Source organism: Melospiza georgiana, chromosome 7 (assembly GCF_028018845.1).
Source record: "Melospiza georgiana isolate bMelGeo1 chromosome 7, bMelGeo1.pri, whole genome shotgun sequence".
In the NCBI taxonomy this organism is placed as follows: Eukaryota; Metazoa; Chordata; class Aves; order Passeriformes; family Passerellidae; genus Melospiza; species Melospiza georgiana.
In genome coordinates, this window is record NC_080436.1 from 8,146,651 (window position 1) to 8,166,446 (window position 19,796).

Consider the following 19,796-nt stretch of genomic DNA (forward strand, 5'->3'; position numbering starts at 1 on the left):
GGGATCTAAAAGGGAAAAGGCAAAAATTCAAAACAATAAAGTGAACTAATTCAAAACTAATAGATCCTAACCCAGGTAGACTGGAAATGCTCACACTGCTTATCCTCTGCTCCCAAGTGATCTTATTTCCAGTCCCCAGAGACACAATGCAGCAGAAAATTAGTCAATACAAAACAAAAATGGAATTGATATGAACATACCTACTAGGTGATGAAGACTAGCATTATCTGGAAAACACATCTTTCCCTCACTAACTATACACTTAGGAATTTCAAAGTGATGATTCACTGGTCTGCTTTGTGCTAAGCAGTGACAGAACATCAATTTTTTTCCAAGAGACATGTAAAAAAAAAGTTTTTCTACAAGGAAATTGCTGAGGAACAAACCAAGAAAAAGACATGCTCAAGAAAGAAGGCAGATATTCTCACTACTTGTTCTAGGTGGTACTTGAGAAAACAGAAGGGGGGCTACAACTTCATCACATAAAGACATGGAGCTTTACCAGCACAGGCAGCAGATTTATCAAATCCTACTCACAAGCTAAAAAAAATTTCTGTCTTTTCCTCTCTGCATCTCCAGTTCCCCATTGTGAAGTATTTTATTCTGGTTTTAAAAGGTATTAAGTATTAGCATTGACTGAGAACAGAGTACTTTTAGGTCCTAGAACATTTTTTTTGAGTTCACTGTGACAAGAACCTCACATGTATCCCCTTACAACAGGATAAAGTCTAAATAACCATCAGAAAAATCAGGCTGCTTCTGCATCCCTTACTTTGGAACTTTCCTTCTGAAGCCAGGCCAGGAAATTCAGTAACAATAAATGCTACTCTGAGTCAATACAAGCACAATCAGATCATACACCTGACCAAGAACAATGATGCTAAAAAGTTTTTGAAAGCCATCTGCAGCTTAGAAGGCTTTTTCATAACAAAACTTTAGTCAATTTATAATAATTATAAATAGTAATTATAAAGCACCTTCAAACACAGAAGAAACTTTCCTTTCAAACAGAGCTCTATCTTGTTTCTCACTTTTTGAATCCTTCAAATTTTTGCTTGTATTATATTTTTGCTTGTATTATATTTTTGTTTATTCCTTCCTTTGCAGGTTATTTCATACAGTGTGCAGCAGTACTACCCTGGTGGCCCACTTCATTAACAGTTTAAGAGCCTGGTCTTCAAACTGCACAATTTCAAGATTATGTGATTGACAATGGTTATTGAAAAAGAAAGGGCAGGTGTAAGACATCACAGGGACTGCCCTCAAACAATGGGAGACAGAGTTATGAACTGATAAGGTGCACAGTTATCTATAATTAATCCTCTGGAAAATGAACTACTCAATTAAAATTTCCAGCCTGATCAGCAAGGATTCAGCAGCCACTTCCCTGTTCAAACTACCCACAAGCTTTCACTCTCAGTGCAATATTGAAAACCAGCAACTGTCAGACTTTGCTCTGATGACTCAGCACGTCAAACACCGAAGGAGGAACAAACCAGGAACTCAGTTTTCCATGGATAAAGATGTAAAAGATACCAATAGCAAATATAACAGAATTACTTGTTTCAACAGAATGAAAATTCATGCTTTCCAAGATAATCTGATTACAGCAAACATTGCTTAGAAACCTCAATCAAATGTGTCACTCATTTCTACGACACAAAACACTGTAGATGACAATACCTAAGAAAAAACAACTAAAATACGTTAAAGAAATCAAAAAAGGTGGCACTATCTATTCTCTAAAACTGAATGCAAGCTTGTTCAGCACCATCACCTGCTGACATGTTGAAAGCAAAGGTACACAGTGCTAGGCAGTGGCAACTGCTGTACTCCAACATACAAAATCCAAAACCCCTCCCTGAAAGGGTGTCCTGGAATTTTCACTGCAAGGAAGAAACACAGCTCACAATTTCTTAGCTATTTCCACTGCAGTAGTCCTTAGTGACATTTCTTTAATCAATGTGCCCCTGTTCCAATTAGCTTCTTGCCCTTTTAAATCTCTGATCACCCTTTTGTTTTTATGGGAGTCACAACACTCTGTGGGAAACACCTGCAAATAACTAAGTGAAATGCCATCAGCTGTGACTGCAGGACAGACACCCCAGCTGCCTACTGCTAAAGCTTAAAATCCTGCTTTAAAGAGTGCTCATCCATAAGGAGGGTAGGCTTTTGTCAACTGTGTTTGATAAACACAGGCCTGGCTGGCTCATAGTAAATAAACACACAGCAATGACAAAATATTGTGAGTGTGTCCTATTTTAGAAACTGTGATTGTCAAAATACAGCAAGTTTTCTTTGATCTCTTTCCATAAACTTCACAGCAACAAATCCTTAAATGTCTATGATTAGTTAAGTTCCAAACTGATAATCAACAACTGGAAGACATTTAAAGCATACATGCAGCTGCAGTAGGTAAATTCTATGTAAATTATCTTTTAACAGTTGATCTGCCACCCAAGGTTAGAGAACACAGAAGCATTTACCAAACATGATTTAACAGATTTACTATTTTCACATTAATTTGATAAAGAATTTCTCTATTTGTTACTCACACAATCAAATTCAATACAGAGATGAGCAATATTAGATAGTGCAAAGCATGTACAAGTTTTAAAGTGAAAAAGCACATTGTTAATGAAATTGTTTCCTCCATAAGGTAAAGTTTTCTTCTGGTTTCTTTGGGTTTTTTCTCCATTGGTATTACTGGAGACATTACATGAAATTTTGAGATGACAATGTAAAATAATCTAATTATTCTCATTGCTATCACCCCTATCATTCTGCAGAAACTTCCCAAACAGGCAGGCACTTGCATGCAGGGAACATGCAAACCCAACACCTACCTCCACTTCCCACCTTTGGAAAGAAATATAAGCAGGTAAAACAAACATCTGAAGGGCCCTTGTGTTTCAAATTGAAACAGGGAAACAAGAGTACATCACCTGCCAAAATGCCTGCCTCTAGCCTAACAATTACCTAAAAAAAAGGCTTCAAAGCCAAACTCAGCAATACAGAGCCACTCAAAGGCAAAATATAATTTACTTCTGCAACTAAATTCACTATATGAAGAGGAAACAATTTTATTTCCATATTTTTGTACGACACAATGTTTCTCCTCATGTACTAAAGCATTCTTTATTTCCACAGGCATAAATAACCCTGACTCCATAGGCAAGGGTACCTGTAAAGTACAAACACTTCTTCCCACTTTGCAGACGTGTTTTTTTACTGATCTGCTGGTCAGGACACATCTCAAATAAAGTTATGCAGCTTTCATCTTCTTCAATCAGTCTGGTCACCAGGATTTTCTAATAAGTAAGGCATGATTTTTCCAAGGATTTCTTCCCATTGACAATTGTTTGAAATGGCATGGAAGAGAGCAGGCAAAAAGAAAACCAGAAAGAGTCCTGTCCTAACAAAACCCATCCAGAATTACAGTTTCATAGTCTCTCCTTAAAGACAGCTCCTTCTCAAGTATCCTGCCAGACATTTGAATCAACAACTATGTTCCAACTGCAACTGTCAGCATCAGATGCTTTATAAGAAAATGTAAACCTCCCAGATGGTGCTGAAAGGGTAGTAAGAAAAATAGTTACACAGCCATTTGATACTTACATTGTTGTTGCGTGTTTCTACTGCTGGAAACTTCCTGACTATGAATTTGACAGCAGATTCCAGGTTTTTGTCAATAAGATAGGATGGTTTGGCTTTGGGGTCACCACATGCCTATAAAAAAATACAATACAAAATGAAGTAGAAACACAATCATCCCTGTAAAGCTAAGTGATAGTTGCAAATCTGAAGACAAACTAGAAAGATTCCTCTTTTCGTTTGTTTGCTTTTAGTGAGCAGGTGATAAAATGAAAGGCAAAGTGCAGGGACTGTCACAGCTGAAATATGCAATGGGAAACAGTACAGAGATGCTCTTCTACTGAAAAAGATGCATGGAAGTATCAAAGCAGTTAGTGCAGAACAGCAGTGAGGGAAAAAACTCAGTCCTAAAAGAAGGAGAAAAAAAAAATGTTTCCTTTTAATGCTATTCCTGGTTTGAGGTAGTATTGTATTCATCTGGAGTTAACAAACTGTTAGAGAACTCGATCATGTCATCATCTGTGGAGGACAGTGCTGGGCACATGAAATGATTAAACTATCCTTTGTGAAACAAAACTAAACACCCCACCACCAATCTGCATTGAATTTTTTTCCCACTTGTAACTCTAAGACAACTTTCCATCCCACAATCAAACCACCAATATTTGCCTAACACAGTCTATTTCCTTAAACTGAAGTTTTACTCGTGTTCTTTATTCCTAGAGCAGCATAGGTTGAGCTTTAAAAGCAGCAATCTAAAAGTTCCACTAAATTTTGATGCCAAGTCAGAGCTAAGTGTTAGGTCTGTTCAATAACTTACGTAGACGGATCAGCACAGCTTCTCTGGACAGACACCTGGGGAAGCACCTCCTGTTTGTTGCCAGCTACAGTGCATGCTGCCAGACACTGCTCTGCTACTCTGGCTAGGGAGCCATGCCACACCATTTCATTGGGACTAACACACTACAAGCAGCGTTACTTACATGACAAAATATGCGCTCAAATCGTGTTTCTCTCAAATATTCATCTAGTTTTGTTTTCCTCAGAGGGGTTTGCAAAGGAGTTTCACGTCTCATGCAAAACTAAATTACATGCTAGGCGTTTCTACACAACAGAGTGAACTCAAATGACAACTCATTTAAAAAACTTTTCCACATTGATTTCTATGACCGAGTTGTGGACTGTAGAGACAGAAGTCATGGAGTATGAGACCGATTCTGAAAGCGGGCAAGCGGGCAAAGGGAAGGTGAAAAGCTTTGCAAACCTTCCAAACTTGTCCTTGCTGGGAAAGCAGTGTAATAAAAAGAGAGAAAAATTACATATAAACAAATTACTCTTAAATTCTGAAGTATTACATTTATGTGAACTAATAGACTATTACCTACAACCAAGAGAACATGACAACCATCTGTTACTCTAGTCAGCACACTTTCTACTGGATGTTGATTATTCTAATACTCACAAACAACTTTACACTTATTAGAATTTAACTACTGTGCAAAGCACTGTGAATATACTGAGATATGTAACTACTAATAGTACTTCCAAACTAAGTTCAGGTGGAGAGGGAAAAAAGTTAACAAACATCACATGCAACTACAGGGGAAAAAGGAGAGAAACTCAGTGAAGTTTTACATACCTGAAAAAGAAACGGTAGCCAAGAAAAAAAAACAAACAAAAGAGTCATTATTGAAAGTTTCTAAAACACCTACCAGTAGTAGTACATGACCATCATGATGTATACTCATGTACTATTCTGATATCAAAATGCTCATATTTGCTAAATTTCCCACAAAGGTACTAAACTTTGTTACAGCATCATATCTATAATATAACAGGAATTGATAATGAAAATCAATTCAGCAACATCCACAGTATGTTAGATATTAAATTGTTGCTTCAATCTCCTTAGAGCAGCAAACCACACATGTCAAAAAAAGAGCTGTTCTGTACACACCTTAAAGTCTATGCAATTCAAAAGTACAAGCTATATACTGTAAAAAGGCATTAAATATTCAACAGAGAGCTTCAAATTTATGAAATTTCAATTAACTATGTGTCACGGGTGTCAGAACCTTTGTCAAATTATTTCAATTTGTTGTTCTTGCCACAAAACATGTAACTTGCTCTACTAGAAGGATTACTAAGAAAACAAGTTAACTGACTTATATTCATGCCCTGTGTACTTTTACTGCCCTGATAAATTCCAGCATGGTTGCTGTTATATAGGAGACAAGAAATCTGCCACTGTTGACTTCATAAATTTTTCAGTCTGCGTTCAAACACTCCTTCCACACACACTCCTTATTTTTGCTACAAGCAGATGTTTTCCTTCCTATAAATCAGCTCTTCAAAATGTTTACTAAAACTTATGTTCTACCCCAGCCCTTACACACACACTCAGAAGGAAACAGAGATCTGAAAACATCAACATGCACATCCTCCTGTGCCTTCAGGAACTCAGCCCCCAGAAAAGAGAAGTGTTCTCCTCAGTCTAACTGGCAATCCTCTCCATATCTGGGAATGTGCTCCTCCTTTGCTTCCCCCATCATTAGTTAGGTGGCATCATACTTGAAGCGACTCTAACTCTTCCTACTAATGAACTACATCAGACTGATTAATAAATAAGAACATTCCTGCAAGATATTAGAGGCATCCCTCACGCACACCACAATTCCAGCTTCTAGAAAGCTGCACCAGCCTACCTAGGCTGAACTGAAAGAGGACAAGAGATGTCACTGAATGAGTGGGTCAATGCTTTTTCTTCTCTCTCCCATGCTCCACAGCAGCTCAGCTCCAAGAACTGGTATTTACAGATCTTAGAACCAGCTGTTGTTGCATCAACAGTTTTCATCCATAATTACCTGCATTCAGCATCACAGGTAAAACAGTGTCCATAAGTTAAACCTCTCCCAAAATGGTGAAGGGACTTCAAACTCCCCATAGTTTACTCTATAAAGCATAAAAGAATTAATATGCAAACTCCAATCCTAGCACTTTTGCACAAAGTGTGGTAAGACACATAAACAGAATTTTGCTGTAAAAAGATCAAAGATATTGAGGGCAACAGCCTTAGAATGTAGATAAGAAATGTAGTTTTTTCTTTTAATAGTTGTATTAGTCAATACAAAATCCTTTGTGAGTACTGTAATGGGTAGGAACATTGTGGTAGAACATACAAAGGCCATTTCCCAAATACAGCTCTCCAGTATTCACACAGAATTCCAAGCACCAGCCAAAACCAAGTTTTTCTTATTAGGAAAAACCCCACAACACAGAATTACTACAATTTTGAGCATTAAAAAGAACTTCACCAATTAAAAATGTTCTTACTAGTGCAGCATTCACAGAATACAATTCTGAAGCTATGAGATTCCAGCTGCTTCAGCCCCAAAACATTATACTCAAAGAATCTCCCAGCAGTCAACTCTGAATTCCTTTGTATATTACTGAACAGCTGATAAGCAGCTATTCTGAAAAAGATCATGCTAAGTTATGGTTAGAAACTAATCTACATAATTCTTAAAAAAAATTAATGGATTCAGATGCTGGATTTCTTCAAGTTACACAGCATTTCTTTCCACAGATCTTCAGAATGGTACCCTGCTATGATAAGCTCTCTACTAAGTAAAGGCATTCTGTGCAACTACCAAAAAGAATAATATGATTTCTGTAGCTGAGAAATTCACTATTTACAATACTGATTTGCTATCATCTGCACAGCTATCAAGCTTCAGAGAGATCTGACTACCTGCACTGTTTGCACATGTTCAGGCCATATGTTTGGAATTAAAGCAGCATTTTCCTACCTGTCCTACTGAGGTAAATAATTATATTATTATTACACAAAATTCAGATTCTCTTCCTCACTTGATGCTATTAGGTTCTTCTATTTCACTTTGAAAATTAAGAATACTACATATATCTATACTTTCTGCGTTGTACTCATTCAGAAGCAGCCAACTACAAAAATCTGCTTAAGGCCTACATCTAAGATAAGTGGCCTCTAAACAGGAAAATAGAAACCACTTCAGCTGCCTTTGGCCCAGAATACACCAACACTAATATACAGCAAAGAGACCTCTGGCCCCAATACTGTTACAGCTCTCACTGCAAAAATCTAAGTTTAACATTTGACTTCCTACTTGAGGGCAGAGGATGTTGAAGGAGAAGAAAAAAAACATCAATCAACAAAATGACTATATCCATGCAGCTGAAGTGGCAAGGATAAAAGGAAGCTTATGTTCAGGTACAATCAGTGTCAGTAGTCAGTGTCCCAAACTTGCATTTAAAACCTCTGAACCTCACTCATGCCACTCATTCACACCAACCTGTTATGTGCCCTTGAATAAGAATACTGGGAAGTATCACCTGAATTACATGGCTTAGGATGGTAAAAAAATAAAGCCTAAATATTTATTGTATTATGAAAACACCTATTATTTATTTCCTTTTGTTGTTGCTAAACCAAACTACTCTAAATTAGCAGCAGGGCTGTCTCCCAATAAAAGAGAAACAGGGTCACTTGAATTGAAAATTTTATATTTTCATCCCCCAAATTTCCTATACCAGCAGATTATCATAAACCATACTTTGCAGCAATTTAATGTATTTATTACTTCAAGAGATTTGCTGTTAATGCAGAGTTGAGATAAAACACTGCTAAGCACAGCTCCACTTGACTGTGACAACATACACTGAAATAATCTCAGTCAACAAATCACTTCACCTTTAAATTCCATTTACAGATGAATCTGCACAACAAAACTGTGAATTTAACAAGGAAACTGATGGAATTTCAATGACCGTAAAACCTATGCCATTCCCCAAGTTAGTAACTTGGATTAGTAAACAGAAATTCAGGATTCCTCAGACCAAAAACCAGGAAAAGCTCCTGTATTTACAGTTTACTACAGCACTTTCTTTTGAAAGGCCAGAAAGGCAGCACAGTAAAACTGTTCTTGCCTTGGAAAAGCTGCTGGCATTAAAGGCTTCATGCTAAGACATATCTCTAAGTTTGCATGCCTGATTTCCAGCTGTGCAGCCTGTAAATTATACTAAATATAACATTAAAAAAATATTTTCACCATTAATTATATTTCTGTAGGATAAAACCTATAACATATTCCTTGTTTCTGCCATGCATTTAAAATAATTAATATTATGAACCCGCAATCTCTAATTCTGAAAAAGCAAAACTACTGAGAAGGAAAGAGAGGGGAATAAACAACACGAACTGCTTTGAATAGTGGTTCACACCACATTTGCTTTAATATCTCTCATTAAGCCCACCACAACTCCTTGCCTGTATTTTAGGTTGTGGAAGCATAAATTGATTATTAAACAGGCTGGTCCCAGCTAAGTTTTGTGAATAAAGCCTTGTCCCTTGTAAAGTCTATCCAACAAGATGCAAGAATTAGCTGGGAACACATTGACAAATTATTATAGTTTAATACTTTTGATGGCTAAAATTTAACTGTCCCACACCAGCATGCTAGAGTGACTTTGTACTAAGTAAATTACATTTCTTATGCTTGCAGTTACCTTGATGAAAGGTAAACCTGTCTCTTGATACACATTATGCTTACAGTTTCAACCAAGATATGGAAGCAGAAGAAAATCTCCATGTAACTACTTTATGAAGAGTCTCTAAAGGCCTTGGACATATCCAAAATATAGCACAAAATTATTAGAAATTTAGCAGCTGTTGCACTTTCTATTTACTAGGGTTCCAAATTGGAAATATAATGTACCTTCATATCAATTCAAAATTACAATTGAAGGTGTTACAGTCAGCCCAGTGTTTCCTAGATCTAAGCAAGACACCTTCCCTGTGTTTACTCATTATTTGGTGTGTGTTGAACCCCAAGTACACACCTTACTTTAAATCCTAGAGTATCACTACTCAGAAATTCAATTAAGTGAAATGTAAATTCATGTGAAATGAGAAGAAAAGGCCAGAAAGGACCACAAGAAATTGCCTACCTACCTCTCCTGTTCCAAGGCAAGATCAACTGAATCTGTGTTGCTCCTGGGATATGTCTGCCACATCTTTACTTACAGGTCTCAAAAAGGCTACATTCAAAGACATTCTCACAGTCTTTTCAAATATTCAATTCAGTTTTCCAATATTTAATTCAATCCATCACTTCTTGATCTCTGGTGGTCACACTGGATGGCATAAACTATTCCCCATCTCTCTACTGCGGTCCTAATATTTTATAAATTTGTATTACTTATAGGCTGACTTGAAAGAACATTCCCTTTTTTTTTAACGGGTGCAATTTTCTGCACCACTTGTCCTTATTATTTTGCCCTGAACTTTCTCCATTTTGTCCACATCTTCCTTGAAAAGAGTGGTCAATCAGGTATGTTTTCAATGAATCTCAATGAAGGAGATGTAGAGGAAAAAAACTACTTACTTTTCCTTCAGATTATCTTGCTCACATTTACATAAACTCATGTCATTCCTGATTTTTTGCAGCAAAACTTACCTGGCTCTTCTTTGTCCTGGGATGTCCCTAACCTTTCCCAGCTATTTTCTTCAGACTTTAAATCTCATTACTTCTCATTTTGTCCTTTAAATTCTACTAAGCACAGAATAGCTCACAACCATACTTGCTCAGCCACTTCCAAGCCTGTTAGACCATACCTATGATTTCCAAGCTCAAGCTGAATTTCAATTAGATTCTGTAGCTCGTCCCAGTTTCCTACATATAAATTTATTAAGCACACTGAAGGCATCATCTAGGTTGTTGAATCAAAGAGTGACTGGAAGCAGAGGTAACACACACCCCAACAAGACCCTGCTGATCCCCATCTGACATTGAGATCTTCACAGCCATTCCCTAATATGGTGATGCATCTGCTTCCATCATCACAGCTTCATCCAGACTGCACTTCCTCAGATTGTTCATGAGAACAATCAGATGAGGTCACATCAGCAGCCCTGCTAAAGTCAACATGTAAATTATCTTCTAAACTGCCCGTACTAGAGTGACCCATCACGTTGTGAATGAATGAAATATACTGGGTTTGACACTGTCTGTACAGGGATAAATTCACATTGTCCTCTTGTGTTTGCAGCACCTCTTTAAGGCCTTGGTTCTATTAATCAAATGTGGGGCAGGTGAAATGCAAAGGAGAAAAAAAAGTAAGAGAAGTTTCACTGCCACAAAACTTTTCCTCAATGTAGTCCATAAAATAACATCTTAATAAAAAGAAGCAAGGCAATGGGAAATCCCTATCTATTCTGAACCTCAAATGGGAACTGTTATTACTTTTTAGGTCTATCTCCTCTGCACACAACTTTAAAAATCCCTTGCAACTAAAACTGGATTTGGTTTTGTGTTAACACAAAATGAACAGTGATTACAGGGAGCAAGGTAACTTGTAATTGTAAGCCAACAAACAAGATAATTCTGGGCATCTACTCTTGATGCAAAAGGGAAAACCCACTCTGTATATTTTTGGGACATTTTTATTTTATTATAAAGTCTGTTTCTTTACAAATTTAATTGCTTTTCTGAGTGAAAAATAATAGTATGATATGGTATCACCAGTTAAGTGTTTGTTTCTTGACCAAAAGATTTTTTTTTAATTGCCAGCACTGTGAGTTTGTTTGGGGCTTACTCCTCTGCTTATCAATAAGACAGTATCATAAGCCATTTCTCCAAGATGACAGACACAAACATTCACTGCCATTTTAACCTTTAAAGAACTGCTGACATCTGTGGAGCCAATACTGCCCCACCCTGGGACACTTCCCAGTGACCTGAAGACACTACCTGACATTATCTGTTCAACACCAACCTTACAATTCAGAACTAAATTATTGGTGAGCTTTTCCTCTCAGCTCAAAGGTCTGCACTCCAGCACAGAGCTCTGTGTCCAAAGGGTGATCTAATCCTACATCCTTCCAAACTTCAGAGCTCTGCACATTGGAAACTTCCCCATGGTCTTCCTAAAATCATCTAAAATCTCTTCCACTGTTTCCTGAAGAACTACTCAAGTGCCTGAACAAAACTGTGCACTTTATCCACTGGTTCTACCAATAAAACAATCAACTAGCTTTTACAACTTTTAAATTCAACTACTAACATCCTCAAAATAGGTAAAAATCCAGTATTTCCACTGCTACACCTTTAAAGAAAACATAAAGTCAGCTAAAGCCTCTGCAAACAGTTAAGTCCCTCATCTATGACTTCAGTTTGATGATGCAGTTCACATCTAAGAGTTGGTTTAAGATCCTCATTTTTCAGATACTACGTAACCAAGTTTGAAAACTCAAAAGAATTTGTTTTGTTAATAACATTTAAAAAACATCTTGTGAACAAACGTAAAACTTATACTGTGAAGAACAGCAGAACACTGCTAGCAAAGTAATTCATGCTAAATAACAGACTCATGTTTGATTAACATATAGTCTAAATAATTCAAAACCTTAACTACTATCCCTAGCAGTTCTGTTTACTTTAGTACTACTTATACACTCACCAAAATCACACCCCCTTGACTGGCTGTGCCTAAATCTCTGCTTCAGGTTTTTCAAGATCAAATCTCTTACTGTAAACACATCCTGGTATCCAAGGGTTTTATAAACAAACAAAAGGCCCACAAAAAAGATTATTCTCTGCTGCCACCACACTCAAACAAAACAGTCAACAGTAATGGCAGCATTTGCACAAAGCTTACCAACACAAGACTGGAAGGTAATAATGAAATCCAAGCTTCACCTGAGCCAGGATGGCATGAAAAAACCCTGCTGTCTTTGATTTACACAGGTGTGGTTGTAGGCAAGTAATGACCAAAGTTACACGGTAGACAATAACCTAGACAACTGTGGATAAATTCTTTTTAAAAAAGAAGGAACAAACCAAGAGAGAAAGCACAAGTGAAAGAGTTCCAAATTCATTACTAATACCGGTCCCAATGCAGCAAGCGAAGAGCCATCCTTCAAAATAACAACAGCAACAAAAAATCCACCTCCTTGCAGGGTGCAAATCTAATTTCTGTCTCATCAGCTGCTATTACCTTAGTAACTTCCCTTTTCCTAATTTCCATGTCACTTTCAGAGGCAAAAAAACCATACAGTCAGACAGTCTGTTTTAAAAACAACAAACTTTTAACTGTTTCAAAAGACAACAGGGGCACAGAAGGTCAGTAAACAGGAAACTATGAACAATTATCAGCTATAAGCAAACAGCAACAAAACTGAACTTTGTATAGGAAGATGAGACAAAGAATCATTGTTACTAACTGCTTTTAACAACTTCTGAGATTCTTTGGGAAGTAAAATTTTCCTGCTTTGTTTCTAACAGTTGAAAAAGCTCTTAATCCTTGAAAATCTGTACTCTCCAGACAGCATCTACAACAATCTCGACTGCTGCTGCACACATTTCAATCTCTCACTTCCTCTTATTAAAAAAAGTCTAAACCATTTCCTTTAACCGCAAACCCACATATTGTGTGGTTTTCAGTTTCAATATCATCTTCAGCAGAGCTCTGACAGAATCTTAAACAGCATTTTGGAATTGACAGCTTAAAGAGAGGAAAAAAAAAAATAAACAAAACCAAAGTGTTCCAAGCAGTGAGCGATGCTGCAGCTGGGCTGAAGAGAGACTCACAATAAAATACAATAATCAGTCCCAAGACTTCTGGGCTCACCCTCTGAGTTGGCCAGTTCCCCCTGTCAAGCAGTCCTGACTGCAGCTGAAGGAAATTACTATTTGAATTCACAAATCACTACATGAATACACAAGAGTTGTGCCTGGGACATCTCCACATTTGCAAAACTACGCGTGACACAATAATCAAGCCACTTCACGATGCCTGCTCTCCCTCTGCATGCAAGACCTAGCAATTTTGGACCCAGCTCTTGGCATTTCAGGAAAAAGTGGTGTCACCCCCAGTGCTGCTGCTCCCCTACAGAGAGCCTGTCCATCTGCATCGCTTCCGAAACAGGAGAGCAGCAGAGCTACCACCATATGGGCCAACAGGACTCTGCCATGCACACACGCCAAGCAGAAACATGGCTGTAGGCACTGGAGCATTTAACAGGGGTAAATGTCCCTGCATCAGAACACTGGCAGTGAAAACAGAGCCCAGACTCACAGCGGCTAAGGCAGAGCTACCAAGGAGAGGTTTCATTTCTCCAGTCCTGTTTCCTGCCCTGCAAGGCAGGGCTGCACTCAGGAGAAATTCCCTTTGCTCATTTTTCACCTGGGATATTTATCTCAAAGCTCAACAAGGACACACACAGACAACTTCCTCTTTTTGTTGGTTTTCCCCATAAATTGTGGATTTCTGTTTGTTAGAAGTATAATTATATTTAACTGAAGGGATTTTCCAATGTACAAAACTACAGACTAAAAGGAACCTCTCAGAAAGACAGGAATTTGCAATCATCAAGTTAGAATGCCTTATTTATGTCAGTGAAGATTTGTAGAAACATAAAAGTGAACATCAAATAGTGAAATGGCTTTGGATGAATGTTGGCTTTTAAATACTTTAACCACTTGGTTTGTTGGGCTTTTTTCCCTGAAAAAACACCTTAATTAAAATCAACATAGCACTTGATAGTCATTACTTCTTCTGGTAGTTCTTACTTCTTCCTATATGAGAAAAAAATGTTGACAAAACTCATCCTTTACCTCAGATCAGTCAGGCAGGGTCACTCCTGACAGAAACCTGGGTGCAGCAGTCAGAGGACCAAGTAAGCACCTAGAACTCTCAAACTCCCTTTGCCATTGCAGCTGAACCCAGAATGGGAACGGCACTGAAATTTTAATGGCCTGAACCCACAAAGGTGTACTCGCTGCTCAAAGGTAGTAACTAGCATTTTCTTTGAAATAAGAAAAACCTCTCAAATAATTGTGTTCAAGGCAAAGTAATAAAATCCTGGCTAGTATTCATTACTGAAAGTGGGTCGAGGGGCCATACACTTTCAGACGGTCTATCACTCATGAGGAAAATGAAGCTGGGAAGGACACAAGCACCCAGCACAAGGGTCGGAACTAGATGATCTTCAAGGTCCCCTTCCAACCCAAATAATTTTACGATTCTGCGGCCATGAACTACATTCCTTCCTACAGCAAAGCACAACGATTACCTCCAGAGAGAAATTAACCGAGCACCGGAGAAATTAACAAGAGGCGTGACCCATCCTTCTCCCAACACCCAGACCCGGAGTTTCCTGCACGGCCCAGCCACCTCACCAGGCCAACACCGACCCACTGCCCTGGGCAGCCGGGGAGCTGCCCCAAGCACCCGCTCCATCTCACGCCGAGAGCTGCTAAGCAACCGCGCACTCGAACTTATCGAAATTAAACTTACTAATTTTACCCCGAGCCCCTTTTTGCCTCCGGTAGCGACAGGTTTTGGCGTGGGAAAAGCCCCGCGGCGCTGCCCACTCGCGGCTCGTGTGAGTCACGCACGGCAGCGGAGCGGCAGCGGCTCCGGGGGCTGCGCCGGGCCCAGGCCCCGCTCCTGCGGCCGCCGCCGGGATCGGCCCGGCCGCCTCCATTCCTCCATCCTTCTCTCCCGGGATCGATGCGGCGGCCGCACCGAAGCCCCGGGCCCCCATTCCCGGGCCGGGCGGCTCCCGCCCAGCCTCCCGGGCCCCGCCGCTAGGCCGCGGCGCAGCCGGCACAGCCGCAAGCCCGGCGGAGCGCCGGCCCGAGCGACGCTGAGGATCTCGCCGGGGCGGCTCCCCATCCACCCCCCCTCTCGGCCGGGGCCCCCCGCACCTTCTTGATGTTGTAGAGCCGGGTGAGCATGCCGACGCCGCGGTCGTTGAGGATGGTGAGCTTCTCGGCCAGCTTCTGCTGGCTGGGCTGCAGAACGGACCGCGACATCCTGGCGCTCCGGTGGCCGCCCCGCCGCTGTGAGCCCCGCGGGCGCCGGCCTGGCCCGGCGCGGCGCTCCCTGTCCGCCCGGCCCGGCGCTCGGTGCCTCCGCGGGGCGTGGGCACGGGTCACGTGGCGCGGCGCTCGGGCGCCCCCGGCGGGCGGGCGGCGGCAGCGCAGGGCTCTGCCCGGTCCCGGGGTCCCTGAGGGGGCTCGGGCACAGCACCGAGGTGGGCGGCGGAACGGTGAAGAATGCCCGTTCTTCTGCAAGGTTTACACCTTAAATAAATACTACACCTTAAATAAAAATAAAACTATGGATGCCGCATCCATGGAGGTGTTGGCGGGATGGAGCTTTGAGCAAGCTGTGGTCTAGTGGAAGCTGTCGCTGTCCCTGCTGGAGAGATGGAACAGAATGGTCTTTATAGCCCCTTCCAAACCAAACCATTCTGTGAGGCTATGAAAGCCCCATTTTTTTTTACTTCATCACCTTCACTTTTATATTTAATCGACTCCATTTTTTTACTTAAACAACAAAAGTCCTGCATGTTGGCTGCAATATCTCCCTGCAGCACTACAGCTTGGGAGCAGAGTGGCTGGAAATGGGCTCAATGGAGAACAGCTGGCCAGCAAAAGCTGAACCTGAGCCAGTTTGTGATAAGCCTGAGCTTGTGATGAACCTAAGCCTAGGGCAACAAGAAGGCCGATGGCACCTGGCCCGTATCAGAAATTGTGTGGCCAGCAGGACCAGGGAATCCCTTTGTACTTGGTACTGGTGAGGCCACATCTCAAGTGCTGTGTCCAGTCCTGAGCCCTTCAGCTCAGGAGAGATATTGAGGGGCTGAAACTTTCCAGGGAAGCTGGCGAAGCTTCTTGCTCATATTCCTATGAGGAGCAGCTGAGGGAGCTGCTCTGGAGAAGAAGAGACTCCATGGGGGATCTCAACACCCTCTAGAAATCCCTGACAAAAGGGTGGAGTGAGGTGGGAGCCAGTCTCTTCTGCCATGCCAGTGAGAGGATGAGAAGAGAAGAGACCTTTAGCTGAGACAGGGGATAGACAGATTAAATATCAGAAAACTTTTTTCACTGTTCAGGTGGTCAGGCATTGCAATAGGCTGCTCAGGGAGGTGGTGGAGTCACCACACCTGGAGATATTTAAGAGGCATCTGGATCTGGCACAGGATGATGTGGTTTAGGAGTTACAGTGGCAGTGCTGGACTGGTCACATTAAAGGTCTATTCCAACCTTGATGAGTCTATGATTTTGTTTAACTTAACCAACTGAAATTAAGAGCTAGGGCCCAGCAGAACACTGCATGGATTAAAGCAGTGTCACAGTGGCACACTGTCACTGCTGGTGCCCCTTGTTTTCTGAGGGCACTTACACCAGCACATCACAACCACCCTGGGAAGTGAGAAGAACCCAGGGATACCCATGAAGGTGCTGCCTGCAGCCCCTCTGTCCCACTCAGGGCTCACACCATCCCCCTAAGCTGTTGTTCCAGACCACTGTACAGCAAATTCTGAGCAACACCACATCACCAGCTAGATGAGTCACATCACTGCTGGGTTTTTGTTCTCTTGAAGCACAGGAATTAAAAGGACATATTTTTAAGGAATGGTGAGATTTCTGTGCTACAAATGTCAACAACAGACCTCCAGGAGACCATCCCCTTGTTGTGATGCCTTAGGAAGATGATTTCAGCACTGAGAGGCCAGCACAGCCAGCTGGGATGCAGGGATCCCCAGACTAGGGAATGAGAGACAGGCTTAAGAATTAACCTTCTAATCTAATTTTTTTTTTTATAGCAGCACAACCATCTGTGCCTTTTTTTGCATATAAATACAAGTATTTAATTTTCAGTTCACATTTTTGCATTAGAAATCAGAATTAGACTGTCTTTCAGAGATTTTAAACTAATCTATTTTAGAAAGCATAGAAATGAATGTGAGAAGCTAGAATGTAATTAAATTGTTTCTGACTGACCTCTCCACTTCAGCAATTACAAGACAATTTATGATTCAGAATAAAACTAGGAAGCAAGAACCTAGAGTTCCAGTCTTAAGTCTGCTATTGATTCATCCATTGGCCTTTACCAGATGATTTAATTTCTTAGCTTTGTGTCCAAAAGTCAGGACTACCTAGCAACAATGTTGTAAAGATTAATTAGGTTAGACCTGTTAGACCTGACTTTTCATTACTGGTGTCTACTGGAAAACATCAGAAGTATTCAAATTGCTATTTAAATTGATAAAGCATAAAATGCTACGTGATTTAATTATATATCTATAGTAATATTCTACACAAAGCATCTGCCTTCCATTATATATGTTTTTTATATATCAAATGTAATATTTCTACTCAAAGCAAAGATGTTTTCTCATGTAGTTGCACTGCAAAATAAGAATCATAGAATGGTTTGGGTTGGAAGGGATCTTAAAGATGATCTCATTCCAAACCTCTGCCATGGGTAGGGAACCTTCCACTAGAGCAGGAACTCTGTCCACCCTGGCCTTGAACACTTCCAGGGATGGGGAATCCACAGCCTCTCTGAACAGCCTGCTCCAGTGCCTCACCACTTCCACAGTAAAGAATTTCCCTCTAATATCTGATCTAAACTTATCCTCCTTCAGCTTAAAGCCATTTAAGAACAAATACTACTACTTTTTTTGTTCCTCGCCTACACACCCACAGCTAACACAAAAGCATCCCATTTTTAATTTCATGTTCATTTTTTTAGCCATTTTAGATGTTCTAGAAGTTTCAATCAGTAACAATCACAGAATTTGTAATTTATATACAGCCAAGCAAGTGGAATGAAGTCACTGAGCCAGTTAGTGAGTTTTTGTGTGTTGTGTATTTGTATTATCTGAATTATCACTGCAATGAGGTTACACACAGACTTTTAACAAAGCTCTTGGTCAATGTCAATGTATGTACTAAAGCACCCCACAGTTTTGTCACCAATTTTAATGACAGCAGTATTAAGCTCCTGTTGTCACACCACTTCTGCAGCAACTTTATATAGCAACTTCAGGAATATAGGTAGATTTCCCAGCAGGAAAATTTATTGCCTATTAGATTATAAAAATGTCTGCATTCACCAATCTAACAGCAAGCATCACAATAACATTGAAATTCAAGTTTTGTCAGGAACAGCACAGCTCTTACAGGTGTGGCAAAAGGAAATGAACAAGAAAGTAAGGCTAAGAATTATTTTTAAAACACACAACTTCTATTTGCTCAATGATTTATTAATTATTAACATTTAAACAGCTTTCTATATTTATTTCAAATACAAGTTTAGGGTAAGAAACAGCACTTCAGATTTGGGTCAAGATCAGCTCTGGTTCTTTTAAAGTCAATTCTCTGTTCAGTACAGAGTTTAATTTACTAATCACTATAGGGCTTTCAGACAGGAATGAAAATCACAAAATTATTTGGGTTGGAAGGGACCCTAAAGATCATCATGTTCCAAGCCCCTGCCACGGGCAGGAACCACTTTCCACTAGATGAGGTTGCTCAGAGCTCCATCCACCCTTGGTATGGGACATCCACAGCTTCTTTGGGCAGCCTGTACTACTGCATTTGTATTTTAAATTTTCCTAGTAAAGAGCTGTTATTCCTACTCCCATATCTTTGCCTGAGACCCCCTTAATTTCAAAATTACAATAATTTGGAGGGAGTTTGCATTTGCCATTTCAAGAGAGGCTCCTGCCTTCCTTAGCAGACACCTGTATTTTCAAACCAAGACAGCTGTAGGGCTTCTGTTGGGCCTTCAGGTTTAACTGTCTTTGTTTGCCTACAGAGCCTTTTTTTGGCAGGTATGCACAAGCTCCAGGGCTCTGATCTACTTTCTACAGCCTGTGTTACACTTCTGTCCTGGATAAATGGGGTAGCACCAGTGGTTACAGTTGCCAATGTACAAAAATAACCTATTAGAGGTTACTTTGTCTTCTCCCTTTCTGTCATGAGAGCCCAGGGGAATACCAAGTCCCTCTTTAAATACAACAGCTTTTACAATCATCCATTAAAGACTAAAGAAAAAAAAATCCCTGCCCAAACTTACCTTAAAGAGCAGAAAATTCAAATCAAGGAACATCCAAAAAATTAAGGGGTTTCCCCCATTCTAGGAATCACATTTACCAGCCAGTGGGGATCTTTAATACAAGATATTAATGCAAGTTAGAGGTTTACATGTGACAAGAGTGAAATGGTAGATTTTTGTAAATAAAATGTGTGCCAAAAAGCAAGCTAGTGGAGAAGAATGACATGAGTACCACCCAAATTGTCACACCTATAATCAAGCTGGGGAAAAGTTGAAAAACCACTACAGTTTTCTTCCACATTTCCATC

General features: G+C 40.2%; 1 protein-coding gene across 5 annotated transcripts in view; it reads right to left on the minus strand.

Moving 5' to 3' along the window:
* NCKAP1 (NCK associated protein 1) overlaps window positions 1-15,503 on the minus strand; it is a 53,335-nt gene extending 37,832 nt beyond the window's left edge. For 2 of the 5 annotated variants that reach the window (XM_058027631.1, XM_058027630.1), the window contains exons 1-3: window positions 15,342-15,503; window positions 4,859-4,876; window positions 3,619-3,729 (exon numbers count right to left, since the gene is read on the minus strand). In XM_058027631.1, the coding sequence (XP_057883614.1) occupies window positions 3,619-3,729; window positions 4,859-4,876; window positions 15,342-15,449 (237 nt within the window). In that variant the 5' untranslated portion in view covers window positions 15,450-15,503. Of the gene's footprint in view, window positions 1-3,618; window positions 3,730-4,858; window positions 4,877-5,233; window positions 5,297-15,341 lie in introns of those variants that run through there. The other 3 variants (XM_058027634.1, XM_058027633.1, XM_058027635.1) reach the window with 2 other exon arrangements.
* Window positions 15,504-19,796: the final 4,293 nt, after the last annotated feature.